This window comes from Emiliania huxleyi (assembly GCF_000372725.1).
Source record: "Emiliania huxleyi CCMP1516 chromosome Unknown EMIHUscaffold_12, whole genome shotgun sequence".
Classification (NCBI taxonomy): Eukaryota; Haptophyta; order Isochrysidales; family Noelaerhabdaceae; genus Emiliania; species Emiliania huxleyi.
The window spans coordinates 987,624-1,013,042 of record NW_005201392.1 but is presented as its reverse complement, the minus strand read 5'-3'; the positions used below and the strand labels follow the sequence as shown (position 1 = coordinate 1,013,042).

Genomic DNA, 25,419 nt, shown 5'->3' with positions numbered 1-25,419 from the left:
GTGCGCTACAACTACTACCTCAGCAAGGAGTACTGCGTGCCCGAGGCGGCGAACAACTTCACGCTCTACCCACGCCTTGCCCGCGACGGCGCCATGATGTGCGGCACCGACATCGGGCCTGTTGGGCCCACGCAGAGCAACGAGGAGGTGGACTGCCCCTGCAACATCTTCTTCGACTACGACGCGCTGGCCAACTCCTCCTCCACTGCGCTCGACACCGTCAACACCTTCTACGCCGCCATAAGCCAGCCAAACAGCTCGTGGCCAGTGCGGCGGCCGGCGACGCGAGACGGCGAGTGCGGCTGCGAAGACCCCGACTTCCGGCCGGTGTGGCTGGCGCCGATCGACATGTGCGACTACTACGCCCGTCAGCCGCCCGAGGTGCAGGCGCTGCTCCTGCCGCCCGATCCGGGGGCGCAGGCGGTGTACGAGAGAGCGTGCCTGGGGCTGTCGAGAGAGGAGCAGAACCGCGACTTCATGCACGTCAAGTTCTGCGCGGACCGGGGCTTCATCACCGACATCTTCTACGAGCACGACTACTGCCAGAGGCCCGACGAGTCGGGGCAGCTCATTCCGTTGACTGCTCCGGACGGGCTGCTCTTCTGCCAGGGCATCATACCGGCGCCGGCGCCTCCGCCGCTGATCCCACCCCCGTACCTCCCGTTGGAGCGAAGTGCGCTCCCTCTCGTCGACACTGGCAGTGACAACTTGCGGCTGCCTCTAATACTTGGCATCTGTATGTCGACCTGCCTCTGCTGCTGCTCCCTGGTCCTTGCTGCTGCAAGAAGGCGGCAGGGCAGCGTCTTCTCGGTCGCGTACTCGCCCGACGGCAGCCGCGTCGCAACAGTCGGCAGCGACAGCGCTTTGCGTGTATGGGACGCCTCCTCAGACCTGTCGTCGCCTAGCATTCAACAAGCCACGGCTCACAGGGGCGACATCTTCTCCGTCGTGTTCTTGCCCGACGGCACCCGCATTGCCACCGGCGGCAGCGACGGGGCGCTGCGCGTGTGGGACGCCTCGGACCTGTCCTCGCCGCCTCTGGAGAAGCCGAACGCACACAGCAGCGCCATCTACTCGGTCGCATACTCGCCCGACGGCAGCCGCATCGCCACGGTCGGCGACGACGGGGCGCTGCGCGTGTGGGACGCCTCGGACCTGGCATCGCCCCTCGTGGTAGGAGTGGACGCGCACACGAGCGCCATCTACTCAGTTTCCTTCTCCGTCGACGGTTGTCGCCTCGCCACAGTCGGCGACGACAGGGCGCTGCGCGTGTGGGACGCCGCCTCCTTAGACCTGGCGTCGCCCCTCATGGAGAGAGCGGATGCGCACGGCGCCCGAGTCCGCGCAGTCGCCTTCTCGCCCGACGGCACCCGCATCGCCACGGGCGGCACCGACAGGGCGCTGCGCGTGTGGGACGCCGCCTCTGACTTGTCGTCGCCCCTCATGGAGAGAGCCACCACCAGCGGCATCTACTCGGTCGCCTACTCGCCCGACGGGAGCCGCCTCGCTACGGTCGGCGGCGACGGGGCGCTCCGCGTGTGGGACGCCGCCTCCGACTTGTCGTCGCCCGTCCTCGAGAGGACAGACGCACACAGTGGAGTCCTTCGCGCGGTTGCATATTCGCCCAATGGAGACCACGTTGCAACGGGTGGCGGCGACCGAGCGCTTCGCGTTTGGCCTACCCCACCGTTGCTCGAGCAGCCCCCACCTGCTGTCACGACGATCTCCTCCGCAGTTGCTGCTGGCACGGCCGTCAGTCGACGCGGCTTGCTGGAACGCAAACCCAGGCTGTGCATCGACGCGGCCACGCCGGCCGGGACGCAACACTTGCAGAGTGCGATCGTGCAGGCTGTATCGGCCGTCCCTATTGCCCCGGAAGCAGCTGCAGTGCAGGCGCAGGGACGCCCCGACATATTGATCGTCAGGGCCCTCAGCTCGCCATCAGACGCGGCTGAAGCTTGTGCCATTTGCCTTGACCCGCTAGTCGCGACAGCGACGGGCAACCTGGCGTGCTACACCTTATCTTGCGGTCACCGTTTCCATGCCCGCTGCATGATCACGCAGGCGCGATCGAGCACGAGCTCCAATGCATGTCCGTTGTGCCGGGCGATAGATGGCGCCGCGGGATCGCCTTCCACTTCCACAGAAGGGGAGGGTTCGGAAAAGGTGTGATGGGCCAGCTGGTGTGTCTACTTGGCATTTACGTCAATCTTGTGTCGTGCATGTGCATGTTACGTGATGACACTCATTCATGCTGTACAGTAACGTTCGTGAGAGTTGATGTGTGTGTATGGCGTGTACGCCTGCATGTGAGAGTGAGCCATCCCCTTCAGAGGCGTCAAGTAAGAGTAACTTTGTGCCATCCTATATTGGGATCTTCAGATATTTTGACGGATGACCGAAAATGGGCAAAAACGGGGTGATTTCGGTCATCCAAATATCTGAAGATCTGACCGGGGCGGATTCTCCCCGCCCCAAACCTCTTGCTCAGCTGATCCAGCCTGGGGGGAAGGACAGCCCTGGGCAAAGAAACCAGTACCTCATCAGGCTTCCCTGAGCGTCACAGCTCCGTCCGTGATCGCGCCGGCCGGACACCACTGTAACGTCCGTTCCGGGCATTTTGAACGCGACCTTCGGGGGCAAAGACATGCATGGGCTGTATGGCTCAGACTGGACTCCTCTTGGTCCCTTCTGATGCCCTAGGGCCTAGGCCACACCTGGGCCTTACCTGGGGCGCTCTAGGGGCCGGGCAGGGTTTACGCCCCGAAACTGGCATGGGGAACCTTATCAAGACCGGGGGGAACGCATTGCGCAGGGCTCGGCCTCGTGCAACTCGGGTCATATTCGGGGACTAAAACCGAGAGGCGTGTGGGGGTGAACCTTCTTTTGTACTAGGCTAGGATTGAGAGCAGCCTCGCTCTCAATCCTAGAAGTCGAAGGATTGTGAGCAGCACTCCTCGCAATCGTAGCATCTCTGTGCGATTGTGAGCGCCTACGCTCGCAATCCTACATCTTCTAGGACTAAGAGCAGCTCCGCTCCCAAGGTGACTGGTGACGCCTACGACTACTACCAGCGCGCTCGCAATCCGAGCAAAGTCTAGGCTTGCGAGCAGCACTGCTCACAATTCTAGCAACATGGCTCCGATTGCGAGCAGTAGCGCTCGCAATCCTACATCTTGTAGGACTATGAGCGGCGGTGCTCACAATCAGACCAAAGATCCAAGGATTGCTAGCAGTCGCACAGGGGGCGCTCCCAATCGCTCCAGCCGCGAGCGCTTGTGAGTGAGCGCGCCGGGGGGGTCTCCTCACAATCCAACAGTGTCGCACCGATTGCGAGGGGACCCGCTCGCAATCCTAGAAGTCGTAGGACTGTGGGCGGTGTCGCTCGCAATCGGCGAAAGTTCTAGGATTGCGAGCGCTTCTGCTCGCAATCGGAGGCATGTTGCTAGGATTGTGAGCAGTGCTGCTCGCAATCCTAGACTTTGCTCGGATTGCGAGCGCGCTGGTAGTAGTCGTAGGCGTCACCAGTCATCTTGCTTGGGAGCGGAGCTGCTCTTAGTCCTAGAAGATGTAGGATTGCGAGCGTAGGCGCTCACAATCGCACAGAGATGCTACGATTGCGAGGAGTGCTGCTCACAATCCTTCGACTTCTAGGATTGAGAGCGAGGCTGCTCTCAATCCTAGCCTGGTAGAAAAGAAGGTTCACCGGGTGGGTGGGAGTACCTCGCCCGGAGCCCGCGCCTTGCAAAATGTATTGACATGCCAGCGCCTGAGGAGGACGCTCGCCGGCGAGACGGCGCCCTCGAGCTCGTTGCGTTGCACGCTCGCTGCGCCGCGCAGACCCTTGGTCGGCTCGCTTCCTGCTCCGCTGTGCTGAGCTCCGCCACGCGGCGGTCATCGCTCGCGGCCCTGTACCTCGCGGGCAACCGGGAGCCCAAAGCATTTTTTGAAGACGCCCTTGGGGAGGCGGGTGGTCGGTACGCGCAGCTCAGGCGCCTGGAGGTAGCATTCTGCGACAGGCTCACCGATGCGCACCTTGCCCTGTTGCCGACGGGGCTGACTGCGCTTGCGCTTGATGCTTGCCGCAGCCTCGGCGACGGCGGCGTCGAGGCGCTCGTTCGTGCCTGCGGCGCTTCGCTCGTATCGCTGCGACTTTACGCCGCAGTGAGGCTGACCGACTCTTCGGCGCGACACCTCGCACGCTGTGGCCGGCTGCAGAGCCTCTCTCTGTCGGGGTGCACCGGCATAGGCTCGGAGGGCATGCTGTCGGTCGCATCGCGGCTGCGACGCCTCACAGAGCTCGATCTGACACGCATGCCGCTCCTCGACGACATCGCTGCCGCTGCGATCATGCAGGGCAACCCCAGGCTGGTGTCGGTCACGCTCTATGCCAATGGACAGCTCTCCGAGGCGCCCATTCTGAGCTTGGCGCGCGCGGCTCGCGCCAGCCTCACACAGCTCGATTTCACCGGCCTCAACGACCTGGCAGACGCGCCCCTGCTCGCCCTCGGCGCGGTCGCGTCCGCGCTGCACTCCCTATCGATCTCGTGGTGCCTTGGCGTAACAGACGTGGGCGTCGCGGCCATTGCTGCCGGCTGCCCGCTCGAGGTGTTGTCGCTCCACGGCATCCGAGGGCTCACCGCCGCCGCACTCGATGCCCTCGTTGCTCACCGAGCAGCCTCGCTAGTCGCCCTAGATGTGCGCGGCTGCATTGGCATGGGTTGCCCACAGCCAGCATCACTGCGGGCGAGGCTGCCCCGCGTGCATACATTTGTGATTCACAAGGGTTGAGTCTTGAGAGGTTGAGCAATCGCATACTCCATACTTCCGGACGATTGCGCGCACTAGTCCCATGGATTTTTACACATGGCCCATGACGTGTGCGTCTCTCGTGTCGTTGGACTCCCCCCACCCGCATGCGCGTGTCTCGCGCGTCCCGCCCCCCGCAGCCTGGTTCATGCGCGCTGGTGAACTACTAAAATGGGCTCTCTGGCGCGCGGGCGGCGGCGGCGGCGTGCGCGGTGACATGCGCCTGCACGTCGTGAGCAACCCCCGCCAACTGGCACTCCGAACCATCCCACCCTGCCTTCACTCACAGGGTTTCGAGCGAATGCATTGTGGGAAGCGTGCTCGGCGTGTCGCCGGCGGTTGGAGAGACTTGACGCGGGCGAAGCTGCGAGGGCGGCAGCCGCGAGGGTGGAGATGCGAGAGAACCCGAGGGCGGCTGCGACGGAGGCGAGCTGCGCCCCGGGGAATCGCGGCTGATGCCGGCAGCAGCCTCGCCCAACGACGCGAGCGGGATGAACGGCAGCCCTTCAGCTGCTGGTTTCGCGAGACGGGGAGTATGCCTCAGATCCGCCTCACGAGCCAGCAAACACGCGCGGCGCCAGGCGCCGAGCGCCGTCGACAGCGAGAGGGTGTCGCGCCGCCCGACGGCTGTGACGAGCTTGCAGGCCGCCGAGAAGCGGCGCGCCTCGGCCAGCTCCTCCTGCTGCTCGTGCAGCATCTGTCGCATCAGGCCGACCTTGCCCGGCGCCGCCAGCGACCACGTCTCAGCGCCGACGCGCCCCTCAGACGCAGACAGCTGCGCGTGCAGCTCCGCTGTGCGTTGCTGCTCCCGCGCGGCCGTCGCCGCAAGCTGTTCGCGCAGCTCAGCGCGGCCCATCTCTGAGCACGCGCGGCGCCAGGCGCCGAGCGCTGTCGACAGCGAGAGGGTGTCGCGCCGCCCGACGGCTGTGACGAGCTTGCAGGCCGCCGAGAAGCGGCGCGCCTCGGCCAGCTCCTCCTGCTGCTCGTGCAGCATCTGTCGCATCAGGCCGACCTTGCCCGGCGCCGCTAGCGACCACGTCTCAGCGCCGACGCGCCCCTCAGACGCAGACAGCTGCGCGTGCAGCTCCGCTGTGCGTTGCTGCTCCCGCGCGGCCGTCGCCGCAAGCTGTTCGCGCAGCTCAGCGCGGCCCATCTCTGAGCACGCGCGGCGCCAGGCGCCGAGCGCCGTCGACAGCGAGAGGGTGTCGCGCCGCCCGACGGCTGTGACGAGCTTGCAGGCCGCCGAGAAGCGGCGCGCCTCGGCCAGCTCCTCCTGCTGCTCGTGCAGCATCTGTCGCATCAGGTCGACCTTGCCCGGCGCCGCCAGCGACCACGTCTCAGCGCGCCTCTCTAATTCGGCCTGCAGCTCGCAAGCACGCTCGTTGGCTTGTGCGGCGCGGTGCTCCGCGTCCGCAAGCTGGCCCTGCAGCTCGGACGCCCGCCGCGCAAGCGCCGTAGATTCGCCGCTGAGAGCCACGGACTCGGCGCTGAAGGCCGCGCGCAGGGAGCGCAACGACTCTTTGGACTCGGCCAAATCAACCCGCGCGCCCGCCAAGCGCTCCTCCGCCTCCGCCCGTGCCGACCGAGCCTCCTCGGCCTTGCGCTGCTCCTCCTCGCGCGCCCCGTCTGCCGCTGCCAGCCGCTGCACGGCGCACTGCAGCTGCGACCGCAGCAGCTCCTCCTCCTCCCTCTCACGTACCGGCTCCCGGGCTGCCGCCTCGAAGCTCGCGATTTTCTCCGCAGCGCGTTCGTGGCGTAGCTCGCCGGCAAAGCCACGCCAGCGAGCGAGGGCGACCGCTGTGTCCCGGCTCTCGCAGATCCTGAACACCCTCGTGAGCTGCTTCGGGCCCGCCTTGGCGGCAGCGGTGCGCTGCTGCCGCTGGGATTGCTTGAGCCGCTGCCTCGTTTCCACCAGCTGCTGGAAGGTGTTGGCCTTCTCCTGGACCGCCTGCTCGATGATGACCTCGAAGCTGCTCACGGCCGACTCCATCCTCTGCTTGAAGGCTTGCGCCTCCGCCTCGACCGTGGCCTTCTCCTCACGCAGGCGATTGAGCTCTACCTGCAAGATCCGGTTGCGATCCTGGATGGCAAGGATGTCGTCTGCGCGTTGCGTGCGGTGGCTCACGGCGCGCCAGGCCCCGTCCGCAGCGGCTGTCATCATGAGCGTGGAGTGCCGCCGCTCAGCCTCGAGCACCTGACGCTCGGCAGCGTCAGCATGCCAGGGCTGCGCAAAGTCCGCGCCTCGGATCCGCGCGGGCGCCTGCATGCGCCAGCGCGAGAACGAGCGGGTTCTTGTCCGCGCGCGTTGGCTATCGTGGCGTCGAGCGGGCTCTTTGTCCGCAACGGCAATGGATTTTTTTTATCACTCTCGGCAGCCCGAGCAAGGCCCCCCGTAGCCCGGCCCCGCGCAACCGCGGCCCTCACTCGAGCCCGAACTGCATATCGATGTGCCGGAGGCCTGCTGGAGGAAGCGTAAACTTTCCAGTGCCTGTGTTATTGCCGTTAGCCAGCCGATGTAAAGAGAGAAAGAAACGAGAGGACGGTCCTAACGGTGGCGTTTGATGAAAAAAATCGGTGCACATGGTGGCCGAGCTTGCTCTCCGCTACACTCTCGGAGCCGACCCGACCCGGTTGCTGCTGCGCGTCAACTGGGCTGAGGACGTCATCTCCGCGGAGCAGGTGATCGCCCTGCTGCAGGCGGACGGCGTCGACACGACGAGGCTCAAGGCTGTGCGAGCATTCGACAGCGTCTTTGAGGCATGGTCCCTCATCGGCGCGGTACTTCCGCTGGAGGGATGCTCGCAGGTCGGGTCGGCGCGGCTTCTCGAGCTGCGGGCTGAGATGGCTCCTCTGCTCCCGCTGACGCCTAGCGCCCTCGTCCGCGAGCCGACCCCGCCGCCGTGCTCGGAGCGCTCCTCGTCGATGACGACGCCTCGGCCGCCTCGCCGCGCCTCGGACATGCTGCTTGGCTGTCATTCTGACTCCATAACCTCTGGCGAGGCGGCATCGCACCGCCAGCTGTCGTGCCGCGAATCTCCCGCCTTGGCAGCCGGGCCGGGCGCAGAGGCATCCTCGCCCCTCGATCAGTGCCAGCGCTTGCCGAGTGGCATCCTGCGCCGCGAGCACTCGCTGGCCTCGACGTCGGCGGCGCCCGAGCCGCAGGTCGCGCGATTCCGCTCCCAGCCCTCCGGGGGGGCGCACTCGGTGCCGGATCAGCAGTCGCCCGCGCCCGGAGGCTACGCGGCGGGCGCGCTCTACGGCTTTGGCGGCAGCGCGCTGTACACGGGTGGCGGGCGGCTCGAGCTCGCGCTGCTTCACGCGGCGCCGCTGGTCTGGAGGAAGAACCGGCGCATCCTGCCCCTCGACCACCAGGCACTCACCCTGGACTTTAAGGGCGAGGTCAAGGCGCTGCTGGACGTGCTGCGGCGCGCGCGCAAGCACCTCACGCTGTCCTCCGGCGTCGCGAGCAGCGCCGCGCTCGGCGAGATGCTCGCGCTGCAGCCGCTCATGCTCCACCTCGTCTGCCACGGCGACATCGACGAGGAGACCGGCGCCTTCTTCCTCGGCTTCGAGGACGACGAGGGCTCGCTCGACCAGCTCTCGCTCGACCGGCTGCACGCGCTGCTCGCGCCAGCCAACCTGGTGCGAGGCACGCGGCTCGTCTTCGTGTCGGCGTGCCACTCGCAGCCGGCCGCGGAGGTCTTCGCCGCGTGCGGCGTCCCCCATGTCGTCGGTGTGCGCGCGGATGCAAAGGTGCTCGACGACGCTGCGGCGCTCGCCACTAGATGCGGAGCACGGATCCCCACATCTCCCCACATCTCCCCACATCTCCCCACATCTCCCCATCTTAAGGACTCCCGCACTCAGCCGTATCCAGCTGCATTGAGCGGTGCTCACTGCACTCGTGTATTCACGCGGTGCTAGGAGTCTACGGCGCGATGCCGTGCTCACGGCCCCGGCTGTCTTGCACGGCGTAGGCGCTCTTTGCGCGCCACCTCTACCTTGCGCTGGTGCAGGGCAACTCCGTCCGCGCCGCCTTCGAGATGGGCACCGCCGCGCTCGCCGGCACTGCCCCTTCGGCGAGGATGCTCCACCCGGCGGCCGAGGCGGCAAAGTTCATCCTGCTGCCGGCGCCGCCACCCGCGCGCGCGTCGGCCGGCGGCCGGCTCTCGATGCCGCCTCCCCCTCCCAGGGACCCGCACGAGGCGGTCCTCTTCCCGCCCGGCTCGCTGTGGCCGGGCGAGCCCCTCGAGCGGAACCCGCTGCCGGGCCTCGAGCCGCCCTACCTGCCGAAGCCCTTCCTCGGCCGCGCCGTAGAGCTGCGCCCTCTAGCTGTGAATAGCGTCTCTTCACACCTCGAGCTGTGAACAGGCCGCGCAGTAGAGCTGCGCGAGCTCGTGCTCACCCTCGGCCGCAAGCGGAATAAGGAGGTCCGGCTGCTCACGCTGACCGGCGCGCCAGGGGTAGGCAAGACGAGCCTCGGAGACATTGCCGAGACACTTCCAAGGCACTTCCGAGACACTTCCGAGACACTTCCGTAGGCAAGACGAGCCTTGCGATCGCCGCCGCGGGTCACCTCTACGAGCGGCGCTGGTTCCCCGACGGGTGCGTCTGCGTCGAGCTTGCAGGGCGGCGCTCCCAGTCGGAGGCGCTCGCGGCGCTCACCGAGGCGCTCGATATGGAGCTCCGGTCGCTGCCCGACGTCTCGCGGGGGCTCAAGCTGTGGCGCGGCTTGCTGATCCTCGACAACGTCGACGACGGCTGTGACTGCAAGGGCGTCCAGGCGCTCGTCGCAAAGCTGCTCGCCACAAAGGAGCTGCGCGTGCTGTGCACCGCGCGGCAACGAAGTGGCGTCTTCAACGGATCGCAGGGCGAGCGGCTGATCGACGTGTCTCCGCTCTCCGAGTACGACGCGGCACGACTCTTCCGCGAGCTCGCCCTCGAGGTGCTCCCGCCGGATCTGCGACCGCCCGGCGCGCTCATCGGCCACCCGGTGCTCCGAGCGCTCGCCGGGCTGCCGGGCGCCATATGCCAGAACGCGCCGCTGCTGCGCTCGGGCGTCTCGCTGGCGGAGCTTGAGCGGGAGCTGCTCAGGGCGCCGGCGAGGGCGCAGGCGCCGCTAGCGCTGGCGGCGCCGCTAGCGCCTGCCGACATGGACCAAGCAGCTGATCACGGCGGGCAGCCCATGGCGGCGAGAGCCGTGTCGAAGGACACGCAGACCACCCTCGCGTCAGCCGGCGGTGCCGCGAGTGCCTCGCCGCCGCCTCCACCCGTGGTGTCAGCCCTCGCCTCTGTGGCTGTGCAAGTCGCCTCAGCCTCGGACCCGGTCTTTGCGCGCGGGGCGTGGCACGCTGACGAGCCTCGCGGAGGCGCTGGCGTTTCCTCGCAGCCGCGTCGCCGGAGCGCGCCTGGTTCTGCGCTGGGGTCTGGCCGCAGCTCTGCCGACTCGGAGGGTGTGCCGCGTCCTCCAGATGGAGTCACAGCGACGCCCTCCTCCGGACCCGCTCGCGAGGAGCGCCGTGGTGCCGGCGGTGCCGGTGGAGGCGATCGCAGCAGTGCGGCAGGCGGGGCCGACACCACCCCACCGGAGGGGCCGGAGGAAACCCCACGCGTGTTCCTGACAATACCGCTGGAGGAGTCGGGCGAGCAACGGGTGGGCGACAGCACGGCGACGCCACCAGTGGCCGAGCCCAGCGCGGTATACGCCAGCACGCACTGCTCGGGTGGAGACCGCGACGACGGAGACGGCGGGGACGGCGAGAGCAGCAGCGCCATCGCCGGAGCAGGCGGCGCCGGCACGCCCTCCGAGGCGCTGCACGAATCGCAGCGCCGGTCGGTGCAGGTGCTGCTCGGTCTGCTCCGCCAGCACAACGCCGCTGCGTACTCGCTCCTTGCGCTCCTCTCTCTCCTTCCTGGCGGCGCCACGCCCGCCGACCTCGACGCCCTATGGAGTAGTAGCGCGGATGAAGGTGTCGCGCAGGTGATCGCCGAGGCGGTGCAGGGCGGCGGCTCTCCCTCCGCCGAGGCTGAGCTGCCACCGCCGCCGCCGTGGGGGCCGCTCATGCAGCATTTGGTGCAGCGGCCCGATCAGCCGCCAGAGGCGGCGCCGATTGGCCCGCCCGCCGACGCTCGCTGGCTCGTCCGCCGCCGCACCCTCCAACTCGGTGCGGCAGCCTCACCGCCCGAGCGACGGCCAGCGATGTCGCCGCGCGGCGGCGATAGCCCGCGCCACGAGGCGGGCATGTCCGAGCTCCTGACCTCTTACATCTCGGAGCTCGACCACGGGGTGCTCGATCCGCTCCTGCCGACGCCGCCGATGCGCTTGCTCGCGGGCCGCTGCGCGCGCCGGCTCGCCACTCTCGGCGAACGCTTTGTCGCGTTGCTCGAGGCCAACGCCCGTAGCGAGGCCATGGCAGCACCGGGGCACACCTCGTTTGCGCTGCCCGCGACATCGGGTAGTCCCTCCGGTCGGAGGAGCTCCACCACACAGGGCGGCGAGATTGCCGACGGGGTGAGCGAGGGCGTCGAGGGCGGCGAGGATTTGGCGCGCTGGCGCAAGTTTTTCACCGAGGTGCTCGCGCCAAACCTGTGGGCATGCCTCACCGACGAGCGGCTGCAGCTGATTCGCGCCAGCGGCGCGGCGCCCGGCGATTGCTCCGAGGCGCTCAGTATCACGTCGTCGCTCTCCGACAGCGTCGGCGGTGGTGGCAGCGTCATCGGCGACATCGGCAGTGGCGGCGGTGGGGCGAGCTCCTTAGTGCGGCACACTGCACGCGTGGGCGAGGCCCTCGCTCGCATCCTCGCGTTGCTCGGCCGGAGGGAGGAGTCGGCATCGGCCGCGCGCCGCACACTCGACGCGCTGCAGGTGCTCGAGGTGCCGCCCGCGCGGCTGGGCGAGCTTCGGCTCCTCCTTGGCGATCAGATGCTGCAGCTCGGAGAGGACATGTCGGCGGTGCAGGAGGTGCTGTCCGCCGCGGTGCTCGCTTACTCCGAGGCCGAGCCCGAGGGCGGCAAAGGGTCGAACGCCTCCGACTCCGGCTACGGCAGCGGCGGAAACGACGACGACGCCGCGCACCGCTCCGAGGGCGGCGGAGAACGCGACGCTGACGCCGCCGAGGAGGTGGCGGTTGGAGCGGCGGTTGGAGGTGGCGATCCCCTCCTCCTTGACGCGACGCTCTTCCCCAGTCTCTCTCGCCAGTCGTCGGGCTTTGCCCCGTCCGGCTTGCATCCACCCGGCTGCGGCGACGACAGCCCCGCCGCCAGCGCCGCCAGCGCCACCGGCGGCGGCGCTAGTGCGGGCTCGTTCCTCTCGCAGACTTGGCCAGCGCTCCCTCTCGGGCGGCATGACTCGTCTTGCTGCACGGGCTCGCCGCCGCCAGCCACAGGCAGCCTCTCGGGCGGCGTGGCGAGCGATGCGCAGCCGGCTGAGTCGCCACTGCTCGCCACCACTTTCACGCCAGGTGCGGCGGTCGAAGGGCCAGCGGGGCTCTGGCGGCAGGTTGCGCTCATGGCCTCGGGGTCGGAGCGGGGCCGCCGGTGGGTCTCTGGGCTCGTGCGTGCGCTGCTCATGCTGGGCGACAGCTACATCAAGGACAAGCTCAACCAAATGGACGACGCCATCGTCGCTGGCCTCAACGACCTCACTGTGGCCGAGAGGCTGTCTCAGCGACCTCACGGTGGGCTTGCCGACTCAGCCGCTGCAGGGGCCAGCGACAGCCTTTGGCGGCGCGCGAGCGCAGGGCTCCTCAGCAGCCCGCAGCTCGCCGCACCCTTTGCGCTCTCCCTGGCGCGCGGCCAGATGTCGCCGCGCTCGCGGGAGGCGCACGCCGCGGATCTGGCGCGTGCAGACAACCTCTACCGCGAGGTGCCTCTGCACTTCCCCCGCTGCGCGCTCTCCCCGCACACACCCTCGCGCCCCAACGCCGACCTCCACTCTTAGGTGCTTCGTCGGCTGCGCTCTCCTCTAGCTTGCTTCCCCAATGTGGGCGGAGACGGGGGCAACGGGCGGGCAGGAGGCACGGAAGAGCACAGCGGAGACCGCGGTGGTGACGGCGCCGACGAGGGTGGCGATGAGGACCATGAGCATTGGAGGGCGGCGACCGTCGGGCTGGCCAAGCTCGCTCTGATTCGCGGCGAGCCACGCCGCGCCGTCGACATGTTGGGGGAGTGCGGCACCACCGACCCCGCGGTCATTGAGCTACGCGGCAAGGCGCGCGCGGCGCTCGGCGACCTTGATGGCGCGCGCGAGCAGCTACAGCTCGCCGCGGGGCTGTGGCAGCAGCGCGGCGACGGCCTACGCGCGCAGGAGTCGCGGGCCGCCGGCGAGGCGGTCCGGCGCGCGCTGCTCCAACGCGCGCGTGCGCAGGGCCGCGGCGCTGGCCGGCTGTTGGTGCTCGACGCCGCGCCGCTCGTCGCATGGGCGCCGGCTGGCCACAGCCTTGCCGGCGACAGGCCCAGCGACGGCGACGCGACCCGGGCATCACCAACGGGCGGCGACGGTAGTTGGGGGCCGGTCGCTTTCCCGAAGAGGGCGGGGGTTCGCTGCTGGCGTGCGCTCCTCGAGGCCCTCTCGCCGCTCGGCGTCTCGCTGCAGGTGCAGCTAGAGATTTTGACCCGGCGCACGCTCGCCGCGGCGCTCGACCAGCAGGATCGGCCGATGCTCCACTTGCTGCCCGCGCCCGACTATGCTGGGGGCCTAGCGCTCGAGGCGGACGCGGGCGAGCTGTCGCCGTTGCCTCTGGAGGAGCTGCGTGCGATGCTCGCCGCCGCACCCAGCACCCCTTCTCTCGTCTTTCTCACCGCGCGCGGGTCTGAGCCCGCCGGCCGCGCGTTTCTCGAGGCGGGCTGCGAGACGGTGGTGGCCTTGCGCGGCTTCCTCCCCGAGGCGGACGTCACCGCCTTTTCTGCCGCCTTCTACACGGCGCTGCTGCGCGGCGCGGCGCCGCGCGAGGCCTTCGAGGCTGCAAGCGCGTCCCTCCACGCCCCGGTGGCGGGTGGTTTTGTCCTCATTGGCGCTGCCGCGTCGCTGGGCCCGCTCCCTCCTCCGGGGGAGCTGATCGACGTGAGCCCGAAGCTCTGCCCTTGGAACCTGCCCTACGTCACCGACGACGGGGGCAGTCCGTCGCTGCCCCCACCGGCGGCCGCCGCCGCAGAGTTCGGCCTCGCCGCATCCTCCTCTCGGCGTGAGTTGCGCGGCGGTCGTGGTGCTGCGGGAGGCCGTGTGGCCGTCGGAGGGGCCGAGGAGGCTGAGGCCGCGGCCAGCGAGCAACTGGCACACGGGGCAGCGTTTGTGGGTCGGCACCTCGAGCTGCACGAGCTGCTCCACTCGTGCCTCACCAACCAGATCACCTGCGTCTACGGGGCCAAAGGGTACGGGAAGTCTGCCCTTATCCTCGAGGCGGCGGCCTACTTGCGCCAGCGCGGCGCGTTCCCGCACGGCATCTTTTGCTGCTCGCTCGAGGGGCTGCGAAGGACGGACCGCGTGCGCGCCCGGCTCGGCGCGACTCTGCATTTCCCGGCGCGGTCGAACGATGAGCTCTCGACGCACCTCGCCCAGTACAATTGTTGCCTCCTTATCCTCGACCGGTGCGAGGCGGCCATCAACGCTTCGCGGCCACAGTTCGTCTTCTTCCTCCACTCGCTCCTCTCTGCGGGCGTGCGTCTGCTCCTCTGCTCCAACTCGTCCTCGCTGCTCGCGGCCGATGACTTCGCCGCTGCTCACGACGCGGACGACGACGCGCGGATGACGACGCCCGTCTCGATCTACTCCATCACCCTCGCGCCGATGAGCGAGCGGGACGCGGCGCTCTTGCTGATCGAGCTGACAGAGCGCGAGCTCGACGCGGCGGAGCTGCTTGACGAGGCCGCGGAACGCGCGGCTGGCTCGTCCGCGCCCGCCGACGTGCTCACGGCGCTGCGGCGGCACGAGCTCATTGCTCGGCTCGGAGGCGTGCCCACAAACATTCAGTGGGCGGCGTGCCGCCTGCGCGACACCACCGTCGGGGCGCTGCTCGCAGAGTTGCGATCGCTCAAGCCGAGCCAGCAGGCGCGACTCGTCAAGGCGGATTCGCCCGCGGCGCCTGACCTCGCGCCGCTGAGCTCGTCGCTTGCGTCACCGCGGCAGACGGGCGGGTCGCGCCGGCGGCTGCCACCGGAGGGTCGCGCAAGCGAGGGCAGTGGGCTACTTGCCGGTGGGCTGCGCGTCTGGCCTGTGGAGGCCGCGCTGGCAGAGATTGCTCAGGCGACTGCGCGGCTGAGCGATGCTGCCGGGGGCCTGAGCGATGCCGGCCTCGTCTCGGTGATTGAGCGTTTGCAGGCCGTTTTCTCCTCGCCCGCGGGCAGTGGGGTCGCATCCGGCCGAAGGCCGTGGGCGGGTGGCGGCGGCGGCGGCGGCGGCAGCAGCATTTCGAGCCGCGACAGGAGCCCGAGGAGAGGTCGTCGCGGCGAGCGCAAGGCGTACGCCGCTCTGGATTTCGACGGGTACCTATTGCCGGGTTCGCCCTCGCCCCAGCCGCGCAAGTCTGTGTAGGGATCCTAGATGCTGGGACTAGGACTGAGGATTGTGCGAGAGAGTTACGTTATTACAAATAAGATATCTCGAGGCCTTCACACGCTCTACGCGCACGGCGCAGCGCTCGCGGAAGCCGGAACGATTCTACGGCTTTCGGCTTTATTTTTTTGAAACAACAAACAAGAAACTCAGAAAAGCGAGTGCGCGCTCCAAGTACCAAGACCACTACCCAAGAGTGACCACACCTTTCTCTTTATGAGTCTACACACTCAGGCGGACAGCGGATCGCGATTGAACTCTACCGTTCGCGTTCACAAACCCAACTCACGACTGGACATGGAGTGGCGGTTCCGGCTTTGTGCCGATTTCACCCCCCCCGCCCCCCCCTCCCCACAACCACACCCAAATCGCAAATGCTGCCACACGCTGTGCGGAGCTCACACGAGGCACGGCCACGCCACCGCAGGCCAGCCCCAACGCATGCTCGACTGCGGAGCCAATCGCCGCGATCAGCTGGCAGTGACCGCCGGCGCGAAGTGCAGAGTCGCCTCGACAGAGTCGGCGCTGACGATGCGGATCTGAAGCCCGAGCCTGTCCACCTCCGGGGGGGGATGCGCCGCTGCCAAAGCAGCGACGCCTGGTGGCTGTAGGGCGGGCGCCGAGCCAGCGACCACGGCGGCGGCGTCGCCGTCGTCGCTTCCGCACTGGTCGCCGTCGTCGCCCGCCGCCGGAAGTGACGCCGCCGCCACCTCCTCGGCCTGTCCGGTGGCCGCGGCCGCCGCGTTGGCGTGTTCGTCATCGCCGCCGCCGGCTGCCGCGGCCGCTTGGGCAAGCGCACGCACGGCGACGTCGTCGGCCGTGGCGCTGCCACCAAACACGCCCGACTCGCGGGATCGGCTCGACGCGACGTACGCTGCGGCGGCTCCGGCACCAGCGAGCGCCGTCCCTCCGACTGGGCCAAGAGTGGCAAGTCCAAAGCCGCCGCCCAGCAGAGCGGCGCCGGCGGTGAGGGGGCGCGAGCCGTGCGCCACGCCGCTTGCGGAGCCGGAAGTGCGCAGCAGCGGCCGCAGCAGCGCAGCGAGAGGCCCAGTGCGCGCGATGGGCGAGGTCAGCCGGCGCGAGCGGCCGCCGACCAGGGCGCGGCGCAACGACTCGAGCCCGGCACGCCGGCCGCCGTTTTGGTACTCGCAGAGCGCGCCGCGGCTGCCGTCGGGCGAGGTGTGGATGACAACCACATCGCGAAGCAGCTCGAGCTCCTCGGTGCGCGTCCGCCAGCGCTCCACGTCTGCGGCGAGATATGGGGAGATTGAAGGAGATGTGGGGAGATGGGGAGAGATGTGGGGAGATGTGGGGAAATGTGCCTGCAGCGAGATATGGGGAGATATGGGGAGATGTGGGGAGATGTGCCTGCAGTGGCCGCCGCCAACTGCTCCTCGAGCGACCCTGGCGACGGCGACGGCGACGGCGACGGCGGCGCGTCGTCCTCGCTGCGAGCGTCGCCGTCGTCGGCCCCGGACCCGGCAAGGCGTAGTGAGGCGCTCGCCGCAGCGCTCGCCTGCTCCACCAGCCGGCGCGTGTCGCGCCGCTCCTCGCTGAGCGCTGCGCGCGCGTCGACAACCGCGGAGCGCAGCCGATCTGCATGCGTGGCACTCTCGACGGCGGCGGGGCGTGCCTACGGGCGAACGGCTTCCCGGTGAGCGCCGTCGTCTTGCTCCAGCCCTCGACGGCAGCCGGCACGCGCAGCGGCGAGCTCGGTCTCGGCGGCGTGGAGCTGCCCCTCGACTTCATGCACCTGGGGACGGGGCTCGGGGACCCCGGTGAGACCCGACACTCCCGACCCCCCCCCCCCCTCCCCCTCCCCCATCCCTCCCTCCCTCCCTCCCGGCACTTTTTCCAGAAATTGCCCCTCCCTGGGGAGGCCCCCCCCCCCCCCCCCCCGCCGCCGCCTCTCCCGCCTCTCCCGCCTCTCCCCCCTCTCCCGCCTCTCCGCGCCTGCGCTTCCAGACCGCTCCTCCGGTACGCAAGTGCCTCGAGGCGCGCGGCGGCCGCGTCGAGCTCGATCGCGCCGAGCGCGCTGTTCCGCTCCGCCGCCTCCACCACCTCCCGCAGCGAGGCGGCCCGCGCGGCCTCGCGAGCCGCCTCCGCCGCTTGCACCGCTGCCAGCTCCGCCGTCGCCTCGGCCGCCGCCGCCTCGACCTCCGCAAGGCGCGCCTCCCATCCCGCCTCGGAGAGCATCGGGCCGTCCCTCACCGCGGCCGCGCGGGCGGCCGCCTCCGAGGCACGCTCCATCGCCGCGGAGAGCGCGCTCCGCGCCTCCGCGCGGCCGGAGGCGGCCGCCTCCTCGTGGGCGCGCAGCGCCCCCGCCTCGGCCGCCAGCGCCGCGCGCCGCGCGCCGACGGCCGCTTCGGCCTCGGCCTCCTCCGCGACAAGCGACGCGGCGCCGGCTCGCATGTCCCTCAGCTGCGCCTCGAGGGCGGAGGCGCGCGCGCGGACCCGCCGCGCGCGCTCACGCTGCGCCTCTGCCTCCGCGGCGGCTTCGTCACAGCAGGCGCACAGCTGGCGCACGCGCGCCTGCGAGGCGGCCAGCGCGCGCTGGGCCCGCGCCGCCATGGCCGCGGCGGCCGCGGCGACCGCGGCCGCCTCCGCCGCGACCGCATCGGCAGCGTCGGCCTCCTCCTCAAAAGGCGTGTACGATTGCGAGGGCTCATCCTCGGCCTGCAGCAGGCCGAGGAGCCGGCCGAGCGCCGAGGAGAGCTGCTCGCGCTCGCCGCCAGCGTAGTCCTCGGCGGGGAGGGCGTACACGTCCGCGAGCTCGTCCCCCCCGAGCGTGACCCAGTCCTCGTCTCGTACGTCTCGCACCGGTGGGCTGGCCGAGCCGGCCATTTTTGCGGGCCGGAGGAGAGTTTCTTTTTGTTATGCTGGCTCTCCGCCTCCTTGCCTTCTCTGCCTCCTCCTCCGCCTCCTCCTCCACCTCCGCCGCCGCTCCGCTGCCACCGCCCGCCCTGGCCCCTGCGGTCGAAGGCAGTTGGGTAGACGCATCGGCCATCGCTCGCGGGCTGTGTGTCTGCGCTCCAAGCATGTGCCGTCAGCTCCTGTCGCTAGCGTCCACCCATACGCATTACCGCGCTGGTGTCCAGTCCGGAGCCCCCGGCGCTCTCTCTTCACCTTCAGCACATACTCATGCATACACATGCACATGCATGTGTGTGTGTGTGTGTGTGTGCGTGTGCGTGCACTCAGAGACGCTCAGTCTCTGTGACCGTCATCGCCCGTCGTGCATCAATACCGTGCCGGCGTCCACAGGGCTAGCCATGTGAGCATGGACCGGGCGGCTTTCGCCTCCTTACTAACTAACTTCTCCTCCGTTCGTCCCGTCCACACGCTTATCAGCGGCAGCAATCCACGGCCCGGGGTAGCCGTAGGCGCGCGCCAGCGCTGCGGCCTGCTTCGCTGCGGTCGCATCGATCGCATAGAGCTCCTGCCACGTCAGAGGCACGCCGCGCACCTCCGTCGAGCTCAAGTTGTGGTCTGGGCGCGACTCGGCCACGTTGGTGGCGTTGGTCGACAGCGAGCGGGCATCGCACGCGCAGCGATTTCCGCTGGCGCCGCAGTAGGCGCACCAAATCGACTGGAACGAGTCGGCTGCCAGGCTCTCGATGGGTACGGAGTGCGTCGCCACGCTGTCTGCAAGCTCATTCCAGCCGACCCAATAGTTGAGCGCGAGCAAGATTCGCTCGTGGCGACTCAGACGGCAGCATTGCGCAAAGTTGTTCGTCTCGTTGACGAGCGGCAGCGAGATCACCTGGTTGGCGAGCTGAAAGCTCACCGCATCCCAGCCGGCTTCGTCCATCGGCCGCGCATTCGCTGTGCTGACGTCGGGCACCTTGCTGCCGTTGACAGTGGTGCTGCTCGTCGCGCTCCGCTTGCCGCTGCCACAGACGCCGTGGGCATTGAAGCCGCTGGCGATGGATGAGATTGCGTTTAGCGGCTCCCGATGCACCTTGACGATCGGAGCGAAACACTGCCAGCCGCGCCAATACGTTGCCGAGCGCTCATATGCTGCGGCGGGCCACGAGACGAAGACCGTATTGTCGCCCAAGTGGCCGTTCTCGTGCACGGCGTTGAGTCCCGCGCGAGCGAGCATCGCCGTCGCTGCGTGCGTGCCCGAGCGGCCGCAGCCGGTGACGAGCGGCCGCAGCACGCGATGGCGCTCGGAGCAGCCCATCGAGAAGACGGCCTCCCAATCGGCTTTCAGCGTCTCGGGCAGCGGAGGCGGCGTGCGAAGGCGGCCGGCGTGGACGACGCGCCAGCCGTCGGCCGCGCGGTCCATCGATCGACGGTGCGGGTGCAGCAGCAGCCCCTGGCCGGACCCCTGTGTGGACGTCTCGCGGGTCTTGCGAACGCGGCGGCCATAGAGGGGCGACAAGTTTCTCCGAGACCTCGCGAGCGGGCAGGTATTAACACCCCGGCAGTGTGGTTTGGGCTGGGCAGGGCAGTGTGGGTTTCACACCCGGGGCAGGTAGGGGATCGGGCAGGGCAGTTGTGCGGCAGTGCGGGCAGGGCAGTGCGGCAGGGCAGGGCAGGGCAGGGCAGGGGCAGTTGGGGTCATAATTGCAGGGCTGAGATTCGGGATCTCAGGTGGTGAAAAAAAGGGGGAGACAATTGCTGTGAACATGGAATTTGGATAACAATCTCAATGAGATGTGTGAAGAGGACGGCCGACCGACGAAACACATGTGCGCGAGCTTGGCGAGCTCATCTGCATCTCAATCAATCTCAGGGGGGCGCCAGTGCATCCTTGATGCGTTGCTGCAGTTGCGGGTCCCACGGCCCCACGTCGTCGTCAGCGTACGCATCGACAGCATCACTTCGCACAAATTGTATGTTTGAAGTTTGGATTGATGGTATGGGAGGGACATCCCCTTTCCTATCCTTTCCCCAAATCGGCTCGAAGTCGAACCGGAAGGAAGTTGCGGTGGAAACCTGCACCTGTACCTGTACCTGTGTGGGGTGAGCGAGTGGGTGCTCTTGAATACGACATCACGACGACACACTGATTCACACTCACACCAGTCGACTCGCATCGGTGTTGCCTCCATGAAAGCGGCCGGCGGACCGCGGACGCAGCTATTCTTTCTCGCGTCCATCCACCCCACACACACACAGCTGCCAGCAAGCACTTCACACACGCACGTCCCACACCTGGCTCCAATGTCGTGGACAAGACTGTCTGATGAGGGAGGGTGTAGAGTGAGAGCGCAGCGAGCTGTAGATAGAGATGTAGAGTGCTGGAGAGCGCTGTAGAGCTGTAGAGCTCTACATCCGCCGCGTGACGATGTGCCTCCGTTGTAGAGCGATGTAGAGGCGCTCCACAACGTGAAATCTCTACAACAAACTCTACATCATAAGCCGCGAACGAGGCACGGTCGCTCTCCGACATGAGGCGCGTTGCACTTGCCAGTGCTGCCCTGGCCTTCTGTCTGCCCGCCCAATGGGGGTGGCAGGTGCCTCTGCTGCTGTGGCATGCCTCACGGCTGCGACTGGCCGGCGCCTCGGCGCGTCAGCTCGGCTTGGCGCAGCGATCGTGGCCAGCGCAACTCGCTTGGACTCAACGCTCAGCCAGGAGCTCCCGCAAGCGCTGGCGCGAGTCATGGCGCAGACAACGCGTCTGAATGCTCGCCTCGCCTCGCGCAAATGCGACCGTCCTCGCAGCCGACAGTCCACCGCGTGCTAAACAAGCACAGCGATGAATGCGGCATCGGCGACGCATGGCAGGCTGGTCATGACGCAGTTATAGGGTGTTGTGTGCCATCAGAGTGACTCCCTGTGTGTCAGGGATAGTCAGGGCCGTCCACCAGAGCTCTAGTAAGCTAGGAGACACCCCATTAGTGCGACTCGACCTCTTTGAGTCACTGCCTTCTCGGCGGTTTGGCTGTAGAGCACCTTCCATTTCTTTTTTGCGATGGCAACCAAACACGCTGGCCCACGGCGTGGCGCGCGCGCGCTCCGTCCACGCCGCGCAATGGACACCTGTAGGTCTCCGCCGCCACCGCCCAGCGCCGCCGCGTCAGTGGCGACAAGAAGGTTGCCGGCAATGTCACCAAGCGCGGCCAGATCTCAAATCCGTCAGAGGAGGCGAGCGCTGGCGTCTGCCTCTGCGCACACGCACGTGTGTGTGGACACACTGCAGTCCCCGTCGCTCCCGCGCCGCTGCCTTTGCGACCTGCCCTCGCGGCGACCCTCGCGCGTGACCCGGCCGTCCTGCGCTCTGATCGCGCGCTCTGCGCCCTGCAGCGACGCAAGGACAAGCTCCCAGTGTCCAAGCTCCTGCTCGGCTTCTTCATGTTTGTGATCTTTGGGTCGACTCTGCTCCAGCTCATCAACAAGGTTGCGAAGTAAGGTGCGCGCCACCCCCGTCGCCAGAGATGCGCTTTCACATGCGCTTCACCTCCCTGCCGGCCTCACTTCCACTGTCTGGCACTCCCTTGCCTCCATCGAATCCCCGCCAGCCTTACCGCAGCAGCTACTCCTCTCTCGCTCAGCCGCGTCGCCCTCCCCGCAGATGGCCGAGCTTTCAACTTCCGCGTCAGGAGAGCGAGAGGAGCTCTGAGGAGGAGCTGGGGAGGAGAGACGCGCAGGCTGGGCTCCGGAGTGAGACCGCAGAGTGGCCAGAGTTAGAGGTGTGTTGAAGTCTCTAGGTTTCTAGCAACATTTCCTGTCTCGATCACCGTAGCCGTGAGCTGACTTAGCTGCTCCCCCCCACAATGCACAAAGCCAAACGTGCACATCGTCAAACCACCAAGATTTGATTTTCGTTTTAAATTACCAAAATGACATGGTCGTGGAACTTGTTTTGCGTGTTCTTTTCGAGCCTGTGTACTGCGAGAGAGAGTTCTTTTGTTTGCAGCGAAGCTCCAAGCCCGACACTGTCCGCTTGGCTGGCCAACGAGCACCCAGAGCCTCACTTTCCGAAAGCCATATGTTTAACGCATCCTCCCTTCGGCTTGGTCGCTGGGGCTCGATGACCGACCCCGGCTGGGCGGCCGAGATGAGCAAGCTCACCGTCGGCCTGACTGTGCTGCTCGTGGCCTATGCGGTGGCGCACAAGCAGCGCCTTAAACGGCGAACAAAAAAAGCTGCCTCCGTGGACCCTGACAAACTGTGGCCAAAGGTCCCGGGCATGGAGCGCGGCTCCGTGCTCACCGAGCAGGGTGTGCGCCTGGCGACTTTCCGATTTGACGCGCAGCACCCGAAAGCGGCCGCGATTCTGGTGCATGGCGTTGGCGTATCCTGCCGCTTTGAGTTTCTGCGCACGACGTGCGACGGCGGACTGCGGGACCGATACGAGGACTCTGCGCTTGACATCATGCGTAGGGCGGGCATCAGCATCCTGGGGTACGACCACCAGTCTCACGGCTCTAGTGAGAGCCTCGAGCCCGGCGTTCGCTGCTACATTGACCAGTTCGACGACCTGTGCCGCGATCTGCTCCTCGTGCACGAGACCTTTTGCGCCTCTCTCCCCGCGGGAACCCCCGTCTTTTGGGTCGGCATCTCCATGGGCGGCGGCGTCGCGGTGCGAGCTGCGCAGATGCTCGCCACGTCACGGCCCCCGCGGGGGCTGGTGCTCCTCGCCCCAATGATATCCCTCACCGCCATCCGCGATGAGTACTTCTGCCGGTGGCTCGGCCTCCGCAACGGCCACCTCGTGCCGCTGATGCACTCGCTCTCGCGCCTGGTGCCGAGGCTGCCCATCGTGGCTCGTGCAAAGAGCGCGGTGCACCCTCACATGGAGGCGGAGCTGCAGGCTGACCCGCTGAACTGGACGCGATCATTCCGTGTGCGCGTGAGCTGTGAGTTTGTCAAAGTGACCGAATCAATGATGGCGCGCGGCGGACCCGCTTCGCTCGAGAAGCTGCGCTGCGGCAAGACCGCTCCTCGCCCGCGCGCTCTCCATACGAGCCTCCCCTTCCACACACTGGGCTCCTGTCGCTCTAATAGGCAACCTCCTCGCCATCCACTCCAAGGCCGACACCTTCACAGAGCCACTCGGCTCGCTGGCCGTGTACGAGCGGTGTGCGTGCGCCGGCTCCAGCGCACTGGTGTTGATTGGCGGCAGCGCGGAGGGCGAGGTCCAGATGAAAGGCGCGCCTCTGGCACACAGTGCACTGAAGCGCCTCACGTCTCTCGGTATGTGGCACGCGCTGACGACAGAGCCAGGCTTCGAGGAGGTGGCGGCGGCTGTGGCCGAGTGGATCCTGGCGGCAGCGGAGCGTCCACCGCAAGAAAAGGCCTGAGCACTTGCTGTACCGCACTTGCTGTACCGTTATCGGTTATGTGTCTCGCTGGCGAGGGTGTCCCAGGACGCAGGAGCCAGGTCCCACTCGCCCAGCCTCGGTGAGTTTGTAACCGAGGGACAGGTTTCTTTGAAGTCTCGTTGTTGCGAGGCTCGGAAGACTCCTCCCTGCCTTCGGGCCCCGTCGCCTTCGGGCACCACGCACTCTCACACGCCAATACACGCGCGGCCGGCGCCCCTCATGCCCTTCTCCACGCACACCGCGTGAAAACTGCGCGTACGTCCCCGCGCGCACGCAAACACGCGTAGCGCCCAGAAGCCTGTGTCTCATGTGCGTCTGCCCTGTGCTGGCGCCCCATGGCCGTCCCGCGCCGCCCGCACCAGCCACGCGCCCCTCGCACCACCAGAGCAAGCCGCATATCCACTCACGCCGCGACGCGCGCGCCGCAGCACACCTCACCAGCACTACCTCGCCTTTTTGCGCCCTGTGCAGGCTCTGCACCCTGCTTCAGGCATCTCACAAGCGGCTGTACCGGGACGCGCCGCGAGTACGACGCAGATTCGGCACCACGCAAGGCGCGCACGCACGCACGCACCCGCACGCGCGCTCATCCGCTCAGTCTTATGCACAGCCTGTCAGCCTGCCTGCACACACAGCATACAGCACCATCAGCCCGCGTGCTCCACAATGCGCCCCTGCCGCCTCGCGCCTGTCTGCACTGCACGAGGCGCGCGCGTGGCACGCTGCGCGCACGCACGCCCGCACGAGCGCGCGCGCGCGCTCAACCGCTCTCTGCTGCACAGACCGCCAGCCTGCTTGCACACACAGCACCATGGGCACGCATACGCCTCACGACGCAGCCCGCACCCCACAACAATAGCCTGCCTCTCGCCTCACCACGCCGTCCCGCGCTCACACCGCCAGCAGCCCGATCAGAGAAACTGCAGCGCGCGCCTCTGCCCACGCCTGCAGTTTCTCTGCATTCTGAGACCTTCTCAATCCACCCCGCAGCCGCGCCTCCCCGGGCACACTCGCACCGCAGCAATGAAGATGGGAGTCGAAGTATGGGATATCGACCGAGCCCGCGCCTGCCGCACGCAGTTCCGTTTCTTTTTACTGCCATAAGCATAAAAAGAAAAACACGATGGCGAAAATTTCTTGCAGCGCGCGCCTCTGCCCACGCCTGCAGTTTCTCTGCATTCTGAGACCTTCTCAATCCACCCCGCAGCCGCGCCTCCCCGGGCACACTCACACCGCAGCAATGAAGATGTGTTCATGATGTGAGTCGAAGTATGGGATATCGACGAAGAAAAAGAAAAACACGATGGCGAAAATTTCTTGCAGCGCGCGCCTCTGCCCACGCCTGCAGTTTCTCTGCATTCTGAGACTTCTCAATCCACCCCGCAGCCGCGCCTCCCCGGGCACACTCCTGGAGGTGGCGAGAGACTACACCCCCCCCCTCCGTATTCACCACGGGACAGCGCGAGTCACGGGAGAACAGCGCAAAGAGATGCTGGGAAGAGTCCTCTCCCTGATGTTGCGAGGCAGACGCGTGGGGCTGGTGTGCGCATGCGCCCCCTTAGCATGCCACGGGGACGTTATCGCTGCCACACTAGTGCGCATGTACTGCGAAATCGCTAGCCCGTAAAAATTGTTAACAAAAAACACTCCTAAAACTCAAACGAAAGATGGCGTAGTGTGTGTAGCACCGCTGCCAATGTTGCCGGGGCGTCACACTGGCAGCGAGAAAGAACTCACCAGTCCGATAAGGATCAACTGGAAAGCTGAACCCTGGGCTTAGACAGA

At 67.4% G+C, this 25,419-nt stretch overlaps 6 protein-coding genes across 6 annotated transcripts; 4 read left to right on the top strand and 2 right to left on the bottom strand.

Annotated features, from left to right (window-relative positions):
- Positions 1 to 3,759: 3,759 nt before the first annotated feature.
- EMIHUDRAFT_200710 (hypothetical protein) lies at positions 3,760 to 4,791 on the top strand (the record flags this gene model as incomplete). Its single annotated transcript, XM_005790562.1, has 1 exon — positions 3,760 to 4,791. The coding sequence occupies one exon, from the start codon at positions 3,760 to 3,762 to the stop codon at positions 4,789 to 4,791; it is 1,032 nt and encodes a 343-aa protein (XP_005790619.1).
- A 46-nt stretch (positions 4,792 to 4,837) lies between these two features.
- EMIHUDRAFT_433630 (hypothetical protein) lies at positions 4,838 to 5,526 on the bottom strand. The gene has a single exon (XM_005790561.1). It carries the CDS (start codon positions 5,513 to 5,515, stop codon positions 5,093 to 5,095), a length of 423 nt encoding a protein of 140 aa, XP_005790618.1. The 5' UTR covers positions 5,516 to 5,526; the 3' UTR covers positions 4,838 to 5,092.
- Positions 5,527 to 7,389: 1,863 nt separating this feature from the next.
- Positions 7,390 to 15,614, top strand: EMIHUDRAFT_449028 (hypothetical protein; the record flags this gene model as incomplete). Its single annotated transcript, XM_005790560.1, has 10 exons — positions 7,390 to 8,562; positions 8,787 to 8,923; positions 9,002 to 9,122; positions 9,204 to 9,272; positions 9,356 to 10,507; positions 10,811 to 11,484; positions 11,629 to 12,101; positions 12,195 to 12,673; positions 12,749 to 15,174; positions 15,593 to 15,614. The coding sequence occupies 10 exons, from the start codon at positions 7,390 to 7,392 to the stop codon at positions 15,612 to 15,614; spliced, it is 6,726 nt and encodes a 2,241-aa protein (XP_005790617.1).
- A 214-nt stretch (positions 15,615 to 15,828) lies between these two features.
- On the bottom strand, positions 15,829 to 18,202 carry EMIHUDRAFT_200707 (hypothetical protein; the record flags this gene model as incomplete). Its single annotated transcript, XM_005790559.1, has 4 exons — positions 15,829 to 15,956; positions 16,158 to 16,604; positions 16,837 to 16,874; positions 18,012 to 18,202. 4 exons carry the CDS (start codon positions 18,200 to 18,202, stop codon positions 15,829 to 15,831), a joined length of 804 nt encoding a protein of 267 aa, XP_005790616.1.
- Positions 18,203 to 21,065: 2,863 nt separating this feature from the next.
- EMIHUDRAFT_200705 (hypothetical protein) lies at positions 21,066 to 21,929 on the top strand (the record flags this gene model as incomplete). The annotated part of the gene is made up of 4 exons (XM_005790558.1): positions 21,066 to 21,098; positions 21,356 to 21,466; positions 21,623 to 21,706; positions 21,882 to 21,929. The coding sequence occupies 4 exons, from the start codon at positions 21,066 to 21,068 to the stop codon at positions 21,927 to 21,929; spliced, it is 276 nt and encodes a 91-aa protein (XP_005790615.1).
- A 411-nt stretch (positions 21,930 to 22,340) lies between these two features.
- Positions 22,341 to 23,613, top strand: EMIHUDRAFT_98059 (hypothetical protein; the record flags this gene model as incomplete). Its single annotated transcript, XM_005790557.1, has 2 exons — positions 22,341 to 23,169; positions 23,318 to 23,613. The coding sequence occupies 2 exons, from the start codon at positions 22,341 to 22,343 to the stop codon at positions 23,611 to 23,613; spliced, it is 1,125 nt and encodes a 374-aa protein (XP_005790614.1).
- Positions 23,614 to 25,419: the final 1,806 nt, after the last annotated feature.

What these genes read in the sequence shown, in the direction of transcription:
- EMIHUDRAFT_433630 (XM_005790561.1), bottom strand. Translation starts at nt 5,515, where the DNA reads ATGCGACAGATGCTGCACGAGCAGCAGGAGGAGCTGGCCGAGGCGCGC.